Source organism: Chaetodon auriga, chromosome 11 (assembly GCF_051107435.1).
Source record: "Chaetodon auriga isolate fChaAug3 chromosome 11, fChaAug3.hap1, whole genome shotgun sequence".
NCBI classification, from domain to species: Eukaryota; Metazoa; Chordata; class Actinopteri; order Chaetodontiformes; family Chaetodontidae; genus Chaetodon; species Chaetodon auriga.
The window spans coordinates 15,660,381-15,676,001 of record NC_135084.1 but is presented as its reverse complement, the minus strand read 5'-3'; the positions used below and the strand labels follow the sequence as shown (position 1 = coordinate 15,676,001).

The window sequence follows — 15,621 nt, the reverse complement described above, 5'->3', positions numbered from 1 at the left end:
ACAGATACTGTGCATTGTACATAACTATTCTCTGCCTCGCTCAAGAAAGGCTTTAATGTCACTCTACACACTCGAATAGAGACGAGTGACGTCAGAAATACTGTAACAGCAAGGTCGAATACAAGACCGCGCTGAAAATTGGTCTCAATTATGTAAATGGTGAATTCATTTTTCCATTTCACTGGACACATATTCAAAGGTACAGGACAGAAAAAGGACAGGCTTCAGCGAATTTGACAGAAATTTTGATGTGTGTTGGTGATAACTTCTACAACTTTCCTGCTTTCCTTTTGCAATACGCACAGCATGCACACACAACACACAACACACAACACACACACACACACACACACACACACACACACACACAGATACAGCTATAAAAATCACACTTAGTCCACAAAGTCTTTGTGCACTCACGCCAGCTCTGTACTCGCTATCTATAAATAAAATCAGACCTTGTGCCTTTCAGAGCCCTGCGGGGAATACGAAAACAGTCTGCAACTCACAAGAGAATCTGGTACAAACAGCGAGAACCTTCACACTTCACTGAAAAACACCGAGCTCAAGTGAAAAACAGACACGTACAACAATGGAAAATCAATGAAATTGCCTTGGTAGGAGCTACTAAAAGGATAAGAATCAGACAATGATTTGAGACAAAGGGGGGGGGGGGGGTCTAAAACAATGTAATCGAATAAGACAGTCACAACCAGATCAGCAGCAACAGTGGGCTGAAATGTGACTCGTCTTGTGGAAAAGGCGGACTGGCTGTCATTTGTGGTGCCTCACAAGTCCCAGCATCAAGCTTACTTACAGTACAGCTAAAGCTGCTAAAATTCCTTTACTATATGATTTATAGCATCATTTGTATAAATTATTTTGAACTATTATTTTTTAAAATCATAAATTTGATTTTCTCAACTTGAAGTACAATGACAATATCCCCCTTTAGCCATGTGTCACTATAGCTGTCCATGGAACATGCAAATGCTCAATTTACAATTCATTGTCAAAAGGCTTTGTGATTGGGTCCTTGGTTTCAGACAGCGTAGACAAAACAAAGCTTCTCATCTCTAGCTGGCGGATCAGCTGTAGTTAGCTGATCGGTTAAGCCAATAAAGACACCGGATGACCTGATATTGTGCTAAAAGAGGGAGTCAGGCTGCATGCTCCTGGCACAAAGTCAGCGGGATACATGCAGCAGACATTTAAATTAAGACACACGATTCTTCAGGTATTGTAGAACTAGTGAGTCCTATGTCTCATTCTAGCATAACCCTGTATGGGTGCTTAGCCTAAGTGTTAGCTTCGGCCCACATACAACGTACAATTAAGACAGAGATTTATGTTTATTTAATGAGCTTATGGCGTTTCTGGAGTGTAAACTTCCCCAAATCCAATAGAGCTAATGTTATGTAGCCTATACTCTGACATTGCAGCATCCTGGACTGGCTCCCACGGTGGGAAATACCACACAGAGGATGGACAACTCGTGAACAGCTTTTTTTTTTTTTTTTTTTTTTTTTTTAAATACACCCAGTAACCACATAAAATAGTACTGTATGAAATGCCTGTGGCCTCAGAATAATGGTAGCTAGCTAGCCTGACATGCTAACGGTTGGAGCTTTATGGCAGAGCAGAAAAAGCCATTGCTTACACTGTTGCTCTTGTATTTTTGCTTTTGGAATGAGTCAGAAAAGGAACCAGCATTCAAACAAGAGCATTGCTCCCACCGTGCGCACTGCTTCAATATGTGGTGAAACCCTGGAAGTCAAGTTAGGTCTGACCATGAGACCTTGTCACCTGCCAGCCTCTTTCAAAACACGCATCCCAGATCCAACCCCTGTGAGTTTCTATGTGTGCATGCATCTGTACGTGCATGCGTCTTCTTTTTCTGAGTTAAATTACACCAAATGCTTTCTTAACAAGCTCTCAGGTGCTCTTAGGTACTAAAACGTCCAGATCTACACTGCTTACAACCACTTCTTTCTTCCAAACTCTCTTGTTACTGCACCTACCGGAGGTGAGCTTACTCTGGCTGGGACTCAGTCTGGCTCAAGCCCAAAGGTAATAATACTTGGGTGGTATTTACTGTAGGGACAGCCGCTGCCACTTAGAGTTATTGTTAGCTTTAAAAGAAAGAAAGGGCTGATTTATTGAACCTGTCTTACAGAATCTCAAAAGCCATGCACAGTCTCATAACAGTTTAAGACACGTAATGCATTTTCAAATGAGCGCTAATCATGAGACAAATACAACTCTTGAATTTCAAATTGTCCTGTTTTGCATCTGAATTCAAACAAGCTACAATCACACTAAAACTACAGCATTTTGGGGCTTTTACTGCTGCTGACAACTGGTCTGTCTTTTACAGGTTTTCTAACCACAGGAGGACATTGGAAGTAGCCCACAAAGAGCTCGTTACAGGCACATCCCTGGATGGTAGTTGTTCTCTGCAGCAAACAACCTATTTCCCATACGACTCCCATGTGTAGCCAACACAGAAGCAGGTCGCCGTGAGAAGTCATGCATGTGAAATGCAACTGCTGCCATGCAGGGACTTTTAGCATCTGCGAGGAAGAATGTTGTATAAAAGGATGCTTTAAAAGGCCTGTGTCCTTTTCTGCAGCCATTAGTCACAACTGAATGGAGAGTTCTGGGTGAAGATGCATTTATTCAATTTTGTATACAATTGCATCTGCTAAGAAATTGGATATTTATCACCTTTCTTCACCACTTAATAAGTCCTCTCTGTCTCTCTCTGCGGCACCTGTGCCCTTCAGCTGTGGCTATTGTACTGCAGTGGGAAGCAGCTGTAGCCGTGCAAGCAGGGCATGATGAAAGGCTGTTTCTTTTCTTTTTTTTTCCCTCTAGCCTACTCAATTACAACCCACCTAGGCCTCTGGTAGCCAGCCAAGGCACCCCACAGTGCACCAGTAGTCCGTCCAAACCCTGAACAAGCAGACCATCTCTCCCAAAACTGTCGGAGGTGATCGAGATGCACTCCATCTGCATTGCCAGCAGAGCTCTGGATGTTTGCAGACTCATGGAGAATCTGGACTACGATAAGAACGATTCATGCCAGAGCACACAAAGCATGACCAGATAGACTAATGGATTTCTGATAAGCTGTTATCATCATTCATAGCATTAACGCATCACTAACAGTCTACTCTAACATCAGAAAGCACGGGGTAGTTGAGCGGCTGTGTGATAGGAAAGCCGGGCTGAGCGCAGGGCTGTAGTGATGATAATATACTGTTCATCCAGATAGTCTTTAATGGAGTATTTGGCTCAAGTGTTACAGATGCCATTATGTACAATTATGTTTCGTGCACTACGGTGAAATGATAAAAAGGAGCACTGACAGGCAATCACAAAGTGTTAAAATTGCACTGGACTGAGGCCAGTTTAAGAACAGGAGAGGCTAAAATCAAGCAGGCCGGTATGAGTATCCGAAGTAAACCTTCTGTCAAATGTTTTTGCCAGATTGCCAGAACCTGCCACAAGTACTTCCTCCATTCTGCATATTTAATCCACTGGCATTGACAAGGGATCTGATGTTTTTGTGCTGGCACCGAGTGTTTTCTGTTCCTTAAAAATGAGTGAAGGCATAACAGGTGCAAGCAAGATTGGTGCTGTGTGGTCCAGAGCTGGCGGATTGAAGAGGTATGCATTTTAAAGATAAGGATTTACAAGGCACAGACCAAGAAAAGGAGAAAAAAATTAAACAAAAATCACATCATTTCTTTCATGTTCATTCTGGCGTGCATGATGGATGCTGACAATAAACAGCCTCCTCCTGGGTGAACTTGCATCGCTATGTCCTAATCACCATCTATTTTTAGGCGCATATCTGAGTTTATCTTAAATCAACAGGAATAAAACATCGGACCAATTTCATGGCTTGGCAATTTCATGGACAGTATCGTTTTTACAAGGGAAGTTGAGCAAAAAATTGAATTTATTGTTGGCTTGCCTTTAGTAGACATACCAAATTGGATCTGCTATGCACAAAACGCAGAAGTCTCCAGTCATTTCATTTCACGCTGAAATGAAAACAGACAGCGCCTCAACTGGCGGGATGATCCCACCTGACATCCAGTTGCTCCTACGATTGAGTCTTTGAATTTCCGTGTGCCGAACAAATTTTATTCGGCGTCTGTTCTGAAAAATGGTGCGTAAAATACAACAACAATGTGCGTTGTTATCGTCAGTCTTGCAGTTTTTGTCAAGCTACTGTATGTCTCCATCTTTTATTCATGCAGTACAAAGCTGTATATATTGAACTCCACATTGAAGGTAAGACCTTTGCGACTGGTCACCCTGAGTGATGAATTAACAACAACTGCATGCTGTAGCCATTTTAATGTGAACTGAAAGTGACTAATGCCTGATAAGAATTGGCCAAATAACACCAGGGAGGTGAGCCTTTGGGTTAAAATAACAGCTCTGTGTTCAGTTACCAAGACTGCCTTCCCTGTTCTCATGTTTTTTTTTTTTTTCTCCTGGATTTGGTGCATTAGTGGAATGAAATGTTGAGTGCACCTGTCAGATTAAAGGATTGAAGGTATCCCATTCTATTATTTGTTGACTCTAACTGTTAAATCTAATCTCCTTGTCTTTCTGTGAAATAAATTGAAGTGCGGGAGCTATTTTTATTGGAAGTGAAAGAGCCTCTTATCCTGATTCTGCTTTTACATTTTGTAGGAGAATAATAAATATGAAATATTTACAGTGCGCCTTCCTATGTATTGTGTGTGTTTCTGTGTGTGACGGCTCGTGTGCATCCGTGCGTGTTCGTGCACATGTGAAAGGGAGAATGAAAGAGCTCATCTTTCATGTTCTGCAGCTTTGATTATTGCTTTCCAGTGCTGGATTAATATTCAACACCCAGTTCTCAGAGGACCGTGCAAGTCAACATCAATTTGTGCAATCTGAATACCTATACAGTAACTGTGTCATTGGCAGTCCTTTATACATCAACCAAAGAATTCCCAGAGATTAACTGCTAATTTTCTAGTTCAGATTTCAGAACAATGCGACGCAACTCCAATTAAATGTTCATTACACCGGCGATCAATATTCAGCGGCTCTCATTAAGAAAGATCAAGAAAATACTAGCTGGTCGCACAAATGGAAGAAGTTTACAGTTTGAATGATAGGAAAAAAATCCTAATAAAGGGTTTTTCTGCGTATTCCTCCCCCTGAAGCAGGACTGGTGATGGGGATAGAGTCATCAAACCCTCAGTGATACATGCTCCATTTCAACACCATAACACAGAGACCGCTGTTGCTACGGCAGCAAGCTGAAATCAAAGCGGTTTCTATTGCCGATTCCCAGGGGAGGTTCAGTAGTTCGCCTCTCTGATGTTTCCCCTGTCATCATCATCATCACCAGAGACACCACCACCACCGCCGCCGCCACCCCTGCCCTTTAACGCAAACGCACCAAAACATAAACGCAACAGTCCCGACAAATTCACGCTTCTGCATTACAGCGCGCACACGCACTCCCACATTAAAACAATCACCTCTGGGAATAATGATCATGAAAGAGATACAGCGTGGAGCTGAAGGGGCTGTTTGTGTTGCACAGCAGCTTTGATGTTAAATTGAGAAAAAAAAGGGAAAGCGGAGCAAGTGACATCTTTATATTGGATGGCAACCCCTTAAGCAATGTTAAGAGGATGATCCCACGTTTTCCCCAAACCGTTTACTGTACATCTTAAAGATGCTCCTCCGTGTGTTTTCATTCACTCTTGGAAGGAAGGGGTTTTTCTTTTCGCACAGGCGATCATGCTGTGCTGAATTCAGAGTAAAGTTGCTGCTCTAACTAACATTTTGGATCAAAGCTGTGTAAATATGAAGCAGCATCCAGTGAGTTATAATCCCACAATTATTCTGACTTAATCTTTCCAGGCCCACAATTTCATTACCTCCCTAAGTACAGTTCCAGAGGACATTCTCTTTAAGTAATCACAGTCAAAGTAATCTGATCCCAGGAGGGACGGCTGCCAATTTTCACCTCTTCTTCGGGGAGTTGTGATTTCAGGAATCCTATGAATGCAGATCAAGAATGACACCAAAGCCTCTCTAGGATGGTTACCATTTAGAGCGGCTCCTCCTGAGAAGACTGGCATTGTCCTCATGCAGATGCTCAAGATGAAGCCAGCTGCTCACATTTCAAATCCAATAATGATACCTACTATCACATGCTGCAACCACCCTGGATCAATTAAAACCCAATTAACAAGAGTTATATGGAACATAATCCAACTGCGCTATTGTCCAAATCCTATTGGGATCATTAGTAATCATCTCACAGAGCTGGAGGCAAAACTCCATCCATACATTTTCAGACACAGCCATATATCACTGTGCATACCCTGCAGGCTTTAATCAATCCCCGCAACCCAGTTCAGTCTGTTCAGTAGGTGAATATGCATATCAATCAATCACAGCCCGTCTGCTCTAATTGCTTAATTCTCTTGTTTGTGAAAGCTCCTGGGACACATCTGGAAACAGATTTGAGGTAAGCCATATTAAGGGCAGCATGATGGAAGAGGTCTATACTGCTCCTGCTGGGCAAGTGGGACTAAAACATTAATTGCGTATAAACAAGCAATGGGCTGGTACAATTAAAGTGAGCAGAGTATATGTGGTTTGTGTTTGCCACTGTAGTTTTATTTTGACCTATGGCATTCCTGGCAAAGCTTCTTATCTCTCAATGAAACTCTCCAATTAAACATCACTCAAGACATCCCTGAATTTTGAAGAGGAAGACAGAAAAGTAAAAGATCCAGTCCCAAGCTACCCAGTTCACATACAATGTAAAATATACATTGAACCATTAAAAAAATAATAAGAATTTGACTAAATGTAGAGGCTCCAAGAAGATGACATTCATTCAAAATAGGGCATACTGTAAACACAATCTCCCAGGTAGACTTTTTCTATTTCCATCTTCTTGTTCTTTTTGGCCACCTTACAGAATATTTTCTTATTCTGAAACATGTACTCAAAGTATGTGTGTGTCTCTACTGTGTGGGCTATGCTCCAGCAGCAGCAGTACCACCAAGTTTGTGTGTATTATCAGGCCAAGAAAGTGTGCCATAACTATTATTGCTGTTTCTAAATGGCCGTGCGTGCTTCACCATCAGCGCATCCGATACCGCATTACCGCGCATCTCTCCATCTGATCTACACGGCGGACTTACGTCTCTGAAGCGATTCCAGTGCTTGATCTTGCGGCTGTACTGTGAAATGGTGGACAGCCACTGCTCGTCCTCCATGAAATTGCCCGTTTTTTCTGCCTCTTTGACGCTCCTCACGTCGGTCTGGAAGGTAGAGCCCGCGAGCATCACCAGGGGCACGAGAAGGCACACGATATCCGTAATTTCCACCATGGTAGCGGACAAAAACACCTCACACGCACCGGTCGTCGGCTTTCCTCTTCTGGGAGGGGGAGGATGCTGAGGCTGGATTGAAACTACCAACTGATTAGCCTATAGGATGCTCCTTCTGCTGCTGGCGGAGAGAGAGAGGGAGGTGGAGAGAGGTAGAGGAGGAGAGAAGCCTGTTTGATGGTAGTATTCAGGGTAAGTCCCGGGGCTGTGTGACACTGCTTGGTATGTTTGGACGGATACGTCACAGACTAATTTGCATTTTAATTTTAATTGAAGTTGGTGTTTACATGCTGTACCCTCAAACGCCACGTGACGCGTTCAGGTGGGACAGCTATGTGGGGCAGTCTGAATTAAGGCTGCAGCGAAGCGTTTTTTCCATTATCTAGCAATCTGCCGGATTATTTTCTGAAGTAACCGGTGAATCATTTGATTTATTGGTAGGGAAAATGCCAGTTTCATGAGGACGAGGTGATGACATCAAATTGCTTGAGTCTGGAATCTGAAAATATTTAGTTTAGTATGACATAAGACAAAAAAAAGCAGCAGATGAATGTTTGGTATTTTTTCTTTGAATTAACCTGAGTGATAAATCAATTATTAAAGTTTCTGTGCATTAATTTTTCTGGTTATTTTCTCTAAGAACTTCGACTCTAGTCTGATTTTTAAAAAATTTTGTGAATGCCACACATATTCTGATATATTTGTATGAATATCAAACATAATATTTACTTGTTTCTTTGTATACTCCTTATGTAATCCATCAGTTAATCACAGTGACCGGTTCACTCAGATTTATCAGTAATTTTAAGCTTTGTTATGTAAATTTATGCAATTTTGAAGTTTAGCTGCATTAAAGTGTCCAAATTTACTTCAAACACACTGTTCCACTCTAACATGATAATGGGACAATACCAAATATCTTTTTTAACAAACACAAAATAGTATTTCCTATTCATGAGATAGACAGTGACATAATTTAAAGAGCTGTAGGTTTGATTTGCTTTGCCATCCAAACAGACCCTGATGCTCCTCATCATAGCAGACCAGTAGAAAATCCACATTTTATGTGCTGTATGGCTTCTGAGGACAGGCCGTTCTCACACAGCAGGTGTTTCAGGTCTGTTAAAAAGCACAGCTGTTAATAATGACATTAACGATGGCTCTGTTCCATTTAAGTGCCCCAGTAAGCCGTGACAGTGGGCCAGCATTAGTATCAGAGCTGGAACTGGAACACCTAAATGCAACACAGCCATAATTAATGTTATTGATGACACATGTGCTATTCCTGCCATCACATGCAGTGGGGGAAAAAAAAAAATTCTTTTGCTGAATCAACACTTATGTGACACAATCTTAAAAGAAACTGAACAATTAATGACTTGTATTAGCTTGTGATGTTACTGTGAGCCTGTGGTCTATATTTGCATTAGACTATGCAGATGTTGCTTTCGTTACAGAATATCAACCCCCGCAAAAAAGAGAATAACCTGCCCTTCCTCTCACAGGGAAACATACCTGGCTAAAATTGGATAGTAGACCAGATGAAGCTGGAAAGGTGAGGCCTGTGCTGCTGCAAACAGCACAAAGAGGCAGGTTCTTGATTAGTTTGCTGTTGATCTCTGGTTTTCTGTGTTCAGATGGCCCACAGATAATGACATGTTTTCTGGTGCATTTCTGGGAAGCTTGTATCTGCCCTGCCTGCTGCATCTCTTCCCGCTGCAGTCTCAGCCAGTCCCCAGAGAGACACACTGAGTGACAGCTTGTAATTGAAATGCTGGATTAACTGATGCCATCTTTATTTCATCCTGAAAAGAGTGTCTTTGAGGCCCTCTCAATAAAGGCAGGCATGAGGCGGGGCGTCATCTAATCTCTCAGCTGAACTCAATCAAGTTTACGAGCAGAGATAAAGAGAGGGGAAGTTATTTAAATTGAACACAATGCAGACATTGGGATGTGATGAAATCAGTGTCTGAAAGCAACAAAGCGTGTCCTAATCCAAATATATGTGATACATATAGCAAGCGCACTCATTTCTACAACACAGCTATGCACTCAGATTGGTTAGAATTATTTATGTGTGCAAAACAACAAATCTGCATAATGTAGCTGGTTTGGACTACACTGTCTTCAGTTCTTACTCCCTGCTATAAACTAATGTATGTGTAAAATAATAATGCATTTTAACTCTGCAGTGCTCTGCAGCTGCTGCAGTAAGCCTGCTGCATTTTAAGTGACATTAATCAAACTGAGAGCAGCGAGTCAAATGAAGCAAAATGGCAGTGCGATTAACATTATGCATCCTTTAAGGCACATATTAGGTGAAAACCTTGAGGCTGCTGCACTGGGATTCAGGCACAGTCCCGGTCATGAACCCACACACAGATGTGGTGTGACAGTCACACAGCCTGGATTCAGAGGGAGGAGGGCAGAACGTGGCAGGCCAACAATGTTCACATCATTTATTGGAGCCAGTTAAAGAAAAAATGGCTGAGTAATCCTAGAGTCACAGAGCCATAGGGGGTTTCAGGTAATCTCCTTATAAAAGCAGGGAAAATACTCCCCTGTCAGTCATGTGAGCGTGGTTTCCCCATGTCTGACGTCTTTGTGAAGCAATGGGAGGGAATCTAATTGTGATGGCTGAAATGGCCGCAGGGCAGAGAAATGTAAAGATCAGATGATGCTCATTAACAAAACATGTTGGCTACCCTCATCAACGGACGCCTTGCATTCCCATAGACATGCCATAATGCCTGGTAGCCATAAGCCACTATCAGCCTTTTTATGGACCTGCAAAGATGCTACTGAGATAAGAAAGTTATAAGGCGGTTGCAATTTAATTCACTTAAAAAAGTCTATTTTATTGAAGTTTGCAAACTTTCAACATTTTCTGAGAAATATGCTTATCAGCTGTTAGTTAGTTTTCAAGGTGTTGTTAAGTGACTTTTGTTGGACAGAGCCATGCTAGCTGTTTCAGCATTTGCGGTCTTTGTGCTAAGCTAGGCTAACTGGCTGCTGGTGCTAGCGTCATATTTAGCTTACAGGTAGTATATAAGACCTGTATCAAGCCTCTCATCTAATTTTTGGCAAAAAAAAAAAAAAAAAAAGGACTGTAAGTGTATTTTCCTAAATGTTAGCTGTACCTTTAAGGTAAACTAATAGAAACTAAAATATGCATTTAACATTAGCATGTCCTGTAAAATATGGTAAACATAGATGATATCCAGAATGCTTGAAGATTCAAAGAGCAGACACAAGAGCTCTGCAAGTCTTGTTTAATTCAAAACCAAATACAAAAAGCAAAGCATTGGCAGCATTGCTAAATAATGCACGTGGTTCTAAAATGAGAGATAGCTTTGCTCAGGGACAAGTCACGGTAAGAGTACTTATGAATAATGATCAGGATCTTTTTTCTGTCTGATGTCATGTGGTCACAGTTTATTATGTATGCATTGACTTTCTCTCTCCTGCTCCAATCACTTAGCAATGCATCAGGAAACCTGATGACATGCAATCAATATATATAATAAGGCTCATTCACACACACACGACAAAACCTAACTGGAAACTACAAATAATCCAGCTCCTTTGGGTGTTTTATGTCAAGCCGATAGGGAGTGGAGGGAAACAATAATACTTTTTCTCTGGGAAATACATTCACATTCAGTTCTCATATCCTGTCATTGGTGACAAGAATAAAAGAAAAAATTATATATGGTAGAAAGCACAAGTACAGTACAGTACAGTAGATGCATGAAAATCATTAGAAGACGAAACAAAGTGGTATGAGACATAGAGAAGATGTGTAACAATGCATATGATCACCAGGCAGGAGCTATATTGATTTTGTGCACTGTACATGCATTTGGTGTTAGTTTATAGCTTGTTTCATTGTGTGTCTGTGTTGCACGACACCACCTTGCTGTCTTTGTGTGGTTTACTGCAGTTCCTGCTCGCCTTCTTTGATCAATCAATTTTTATTTATTTATTGATTTATTGATTTATTTTTTACAAAGTGACAGAGGTGTTAGATTTTCTTTGGAAACATTTTAAAAAGTTCATTTGTATCACAGAGCTATTTCAGTCAGTTTGAGCTTAGCTTATAAAACAAACAAAAGCCTTGCCTTTCATGTGATTGTCCACTTTCCCTAATGTACCCAAAGCAAAAGCAAACCACAGACAATATTTCTAGTTCAAGGTAAGCCAAAAACAAAGTGACTAACACTCCGTTAAGCTAAAAAAAAAAAAAAGAGGGCTTTGAAATTGGTGTGTAAAGCGTTAATGCTTTGATAAAGAAGAGTGCGTCTCAGCGAAACTTGCCAAACATCACAGTTTCTCCTGCGCCCCCTCGAGAGCGCAGGTCTGTTTCTGCTTCCTCCAGCAATAAATCAAAACCTAAATGGAACGCCGTCCCAGCTCCAACTTCAGGCGCCGCAGGCACATGAATCCAAACAAACTCAGAGCTCAGAGCTGCAGGGTTTCCAGGTAAAGACATGGCTGCGGTGACAGAGCAAGGAGAGGCTGCATGCTGGGACATTTGCCACAGATATGGAGTGACACTTGATTTCTACTTTGGTAGGAATCTTGTTGTCTGAGTGGCTGACACCACCCCACTTTATATGTCACGACCTATGATAAAAACCTGATGCAACCAAGATTGTTCCACTACAGCTTCAACAAAACCTTTCAGCTGTCACAGTGAGGTGGACCCTGCTCACAACAGCATGCTGTTGCTATAGTTACAGCCTGGCAAACACAATCCAGGGACCCTCGTACCCCTTCTTGAATTAATTAACAACATGAGCATATTCTAAAGAGACTGAAGAGGAGGGTTGTGTCTGCACTAATTCAGGTGTAAATATATTGCATTTCCATCTAAGTGCCTCATAATTCGCTCTGGTTATTTTGACACCATTGGCCTACTGAAAAAAAGGGTCCTTGGCATGTGAAATAGTTTGTTTTGTTCTTCTTTGTGATTCACTCTGGTGCACCTCAGATTAAAGCACATTGTTCCAAAAACAAAAATCCATTGTTAACAATCCATTTGGTAGTAGATTTATTCTACATGAATTACATAGCCTGAGGCTGGCCAGCCTAACAGCTCTCTCAGGCCTGTTTGAATTGTAAAACACAGCGCCTGTCACGCTTTATTTCCTCCTCTCCATTTTACCTTTTTTTTTTTTTTTTTTTCCAATGACATGGCGCAAACACTGTTTTATGCCAAACAGTGTAGCGTAGAAGCTTAAGCTCACTTAAGTGCAATATTTCTCATCTGGATGTGGATTGCAGTGACACATTGAGGAAGCAGAAAAAACACAGTTGTGACCATTATGGTGCACGTGCACATGGGCTAATGCATGCGGAAGATTGTGTGTTTATAGCCATATTCACTGGAAACAATAGGTGCACTGGGGCATAAACATTGCACATACAGGCATGCACACACAACGCTCAGGTTGAGGCGTCTTCATTGTGCGCCATCTGAAGGTGGTACAGTGGCGCCATCATCTGCTCATACAGCGTATTACATCATGTCGGGCAGGCTAGTCCTGCTATTCCCAATAAAGCTGCAAAGGTAAATAAAATGAAAGCTTAAATCCATCTAAATATATTCACTATGTCATAAGCTCACACTTATATAAACCAGTTTTACCAGTATAATCAGGTTGAGGGCTTCTGCCGGTGTTGCAGATTGTTTTTCTTGCAAAACTGGTCAAACAAATTTTGCCCAGCGGGACCTGGGCTAAGTTTTAATGCGCAGCAAGCCTTATTCATCTGGGATACTTTAATATTATTTGATCAGCACTCCACTGAATTACATACAATCTGCCTATATACTCTCTTGTCTAACAAAAGTTGAAGCACAGGGAGGTCATTCAGCTCTGTGAGATTTTAAAACATTTATGATATCCCAAAATCTCATGCTGCAAACTCCAGCTGATGATGCAGATAACTTGGATCCTACGCAGCAGTGGATTGTGTTGAGAGGTGGGGGATGGTCCGTGTGTCGGCCTACGTGTTTCAAGTCAGGAGTCAGGAAAGTTGATCCAAAAGTTCAGGTCTGCTGCCCCTGGAGATCAATCTCTCTGACAAGAATAACCGATTTTTCAAAAATGAGGGAGGAGATATTTGATCCATCATCACCACTCAAACACAAAATAAACCGAAGCACACAAATAACAAAATCACTGACACGTGCAGGCTCAGTGCGTGAAGAAATCCCATGATAATATATACGTTAATCACAATAATCCATCACATCACTGAATTCAGTCAGGATCGTAAACAGGAGCTTTGTAATCACGAAGGCTGAATCCTACTTTGTGATGTATTAAACAAAAAAAAAAAAAAAGCTCCAAAATTCATTTGTCAGCAGTCAGGTTTCCGATCATTTCAAGACAAAACACGAGGTCTACGTGCGATACGTGTCAGTTTGAGCTGCCACTCACGTCAATGAATCTTTCCACAGCTCTTTCATCATTTCTCCTTTTTTTTTTTTTTTTGTCCCTAAACTAAGGGGGTGTGTCCTTTTCATTGTTTCATGGCTTTATGGCGACGGGCGTTGATTGGCCAGCCGGTTTGGCTCCTTGATTTCATGTTTGTCAGTCAAATTAGTTTAAAACAATATAATCTATGTGAACAAGTTGGGTTGGGGGTCGATCGCCCGCAGGGTCGGGTGGGGGGGACAGGCCTTCGCCTCATCAAAAAGAAAAAAAAAACGTTACCAGGCAGGGTAGAGAGCTGGGAACGTGAGCTGAAACCTCATTGGTTAAGAAATACAGTGGGGCGGGGCGTTCGGGCTTGGGTATTTAACGCTTTGTTCCATTGTTGCAGAGTGTGTTTTCCAGCTGGTCTGGCTCAGGAGGTGGGGGGCCGCCTGTTCGAGGATACCACTGCACTTTTTAACAATAGGATCTTATTAGTTAGTTTGTGAAAATGTCTTTTTCTTGCAACCACTCTCTGGACGGCAGCTTTCCTCCGTCTCCAGCGGAGGACAGGGGTCCAAAGCGACTGTCCTGGGGCAATCTGCTGCAGAGGCTGACTGAGCTGAAGGGGATCAATCAGAGGGTCCCAGCACATCAACAGTGCAGCAGGAGTGAAACTGGTGAGTTTACCAGCCTTTTGTCTCAGGAGGCTCGATTGTTGATTCACACTCTAATAAATATGTTTTGTGTATTTGTACTCATTAAAAGCTGGATTGTAGAAAGGCAGAGGCTATTACTGATGCCCTCCTTTTTTTTTTCTTTTTCTTTTTTGTTGTTGTTAAGAGTGGCACTAACAAACAAGATTTTAACCTGCCGTCTTTTGTTTTAGGATCTGTGGCAGACATGTCCCTCTCAGAATCAGACAGCAGTTTCTTCTGTTATCCCCTGGAGGAGACATTGGCTACAGAGGTTGTAGCAACCATAACACAAAGCCTCAATGAAGCATCAGACACCCTGGGCTGCTCCAAACTTATCATTCCTGACTGTCTTCTGCACAATATCAGCCAAGAGCTGCTCCATCTGGCTGTCAGCGAGCCTTGCGGGCTCAGGGGAGCAATCATTGACCTGTGTGTGGACAAGGGGGACCAAGGCCCCCTATGCACTGTGGACCAGGTAGCAGTGGACGCAACCCTTGTCCCAACCTTTCACGTGACCCTGGTGCTGAGGCTTGAGTCCAGTGGACTGTGGCCAAAGGTTCAGAAGCTCTTCAAGGGTAGCAAGTCACCACAGACGCCTGCACGGCACCAGAACACTCTGAGGCTCAGTACAAGCTTCAGGGCTATCAAGAGGAAACTGTATTGTTCAGGGGAGCTGCTGATTGAGGAGTGCTGCTGACCAAGCACTCCTGATAGTTATATGTACTGTGAAAGGAGGTTGGTGGGTTGCAGATATCTTACAGCTCCAACACGTCGACTGGCACTGACAAGATGGTCCAGAAAAAAACACGTACATGTCTTTGTTAGTGTATTGTATGTCTCATGGCAGCTACTCACCTGGTTACAGGTGACTCAACAGTGAAGGCTCATGTCTGAACATGGGCCAGTGTCTTTCCTATGAATGTAAAGTCCCACCCTCAAGGGAATGGCTTATGTATTTGATAGTCAAATATAACATGAAACTTGTGTGCTTTGTATTTGCAACACCTTAAAGAAGAACCAATAAATTATTTTCTATGAATTTGCAGTGAGACTTTTCTTCCAACTCATAAACAATCAACAGATCATAAG

At 42.1% G+C, this 15,621-nt stretch overlaps 2 protein-coding genes across 2 annotated transcripts in view; one reads left to right on the top strand and one right to left on the bottom strand.

The window, feature by feature from the left end:
• spock2 (SPARC (osteonectin), cwcv and kazal like domains proteoglycan 2) overlaps positions 1-7,539 on the bottom strand; it is a 28,509-nt gene extending 20,970 nt beyond the window's left edge. The window contains exon 1 of the mRNA XM_076743840.1: positions 7,224-7,539. Coding sequence (XP_076599955.1) covers positions 7,224-7,412 — 189 coding nt within the window. The 5' untranslated portion in view covers positions 7,413-7,539. The remainder of the gene's footprint in view (positions 1-7,223) is intronic.
• A 6,717-nt stretch (positions 7,540-14,256) lies between these two features.
• LOC143328616 (DNA damage-inducible transcript 4 protein-like) lies at positions 14,257-15,364 on the top strand. The gene is made up of 2 exons (XM_076743843.1): positions 14,257-14,514; positions 14,724-15,364. The coding sequence occupies exons 1-2, from the start codon at positions 14,346-14,348 to the stop codon at positions 15,227-15,229; spliced, it is 675 nt and encodes a 224-aa protein (XP_076599958.1). The 5' UTR covers positions 14,257-14,345; the 3' UTR covers positions 15,230-15,364.
• Positions 15,365-15,621: the final 257 nt, after the last annotated feature.

Excerpts from the sequence above, each read along its gene's own strand:
- LOC143328616 (XM_076743843.1), top strand. The coding sequence starts at position 14,346 with ATGTCTTTTTCTTGCAACCACTCTCTGGACGGCAGCTTTCCTCCGTCT. Across the intron at positions 14,515-14,723 it reads GTGCAGCAGGAGTGAAACTG|GATCTGTGGCAGACATGTCC; the intron begins GTGAGTTTACCA and ends CTTTTGTTTTAG.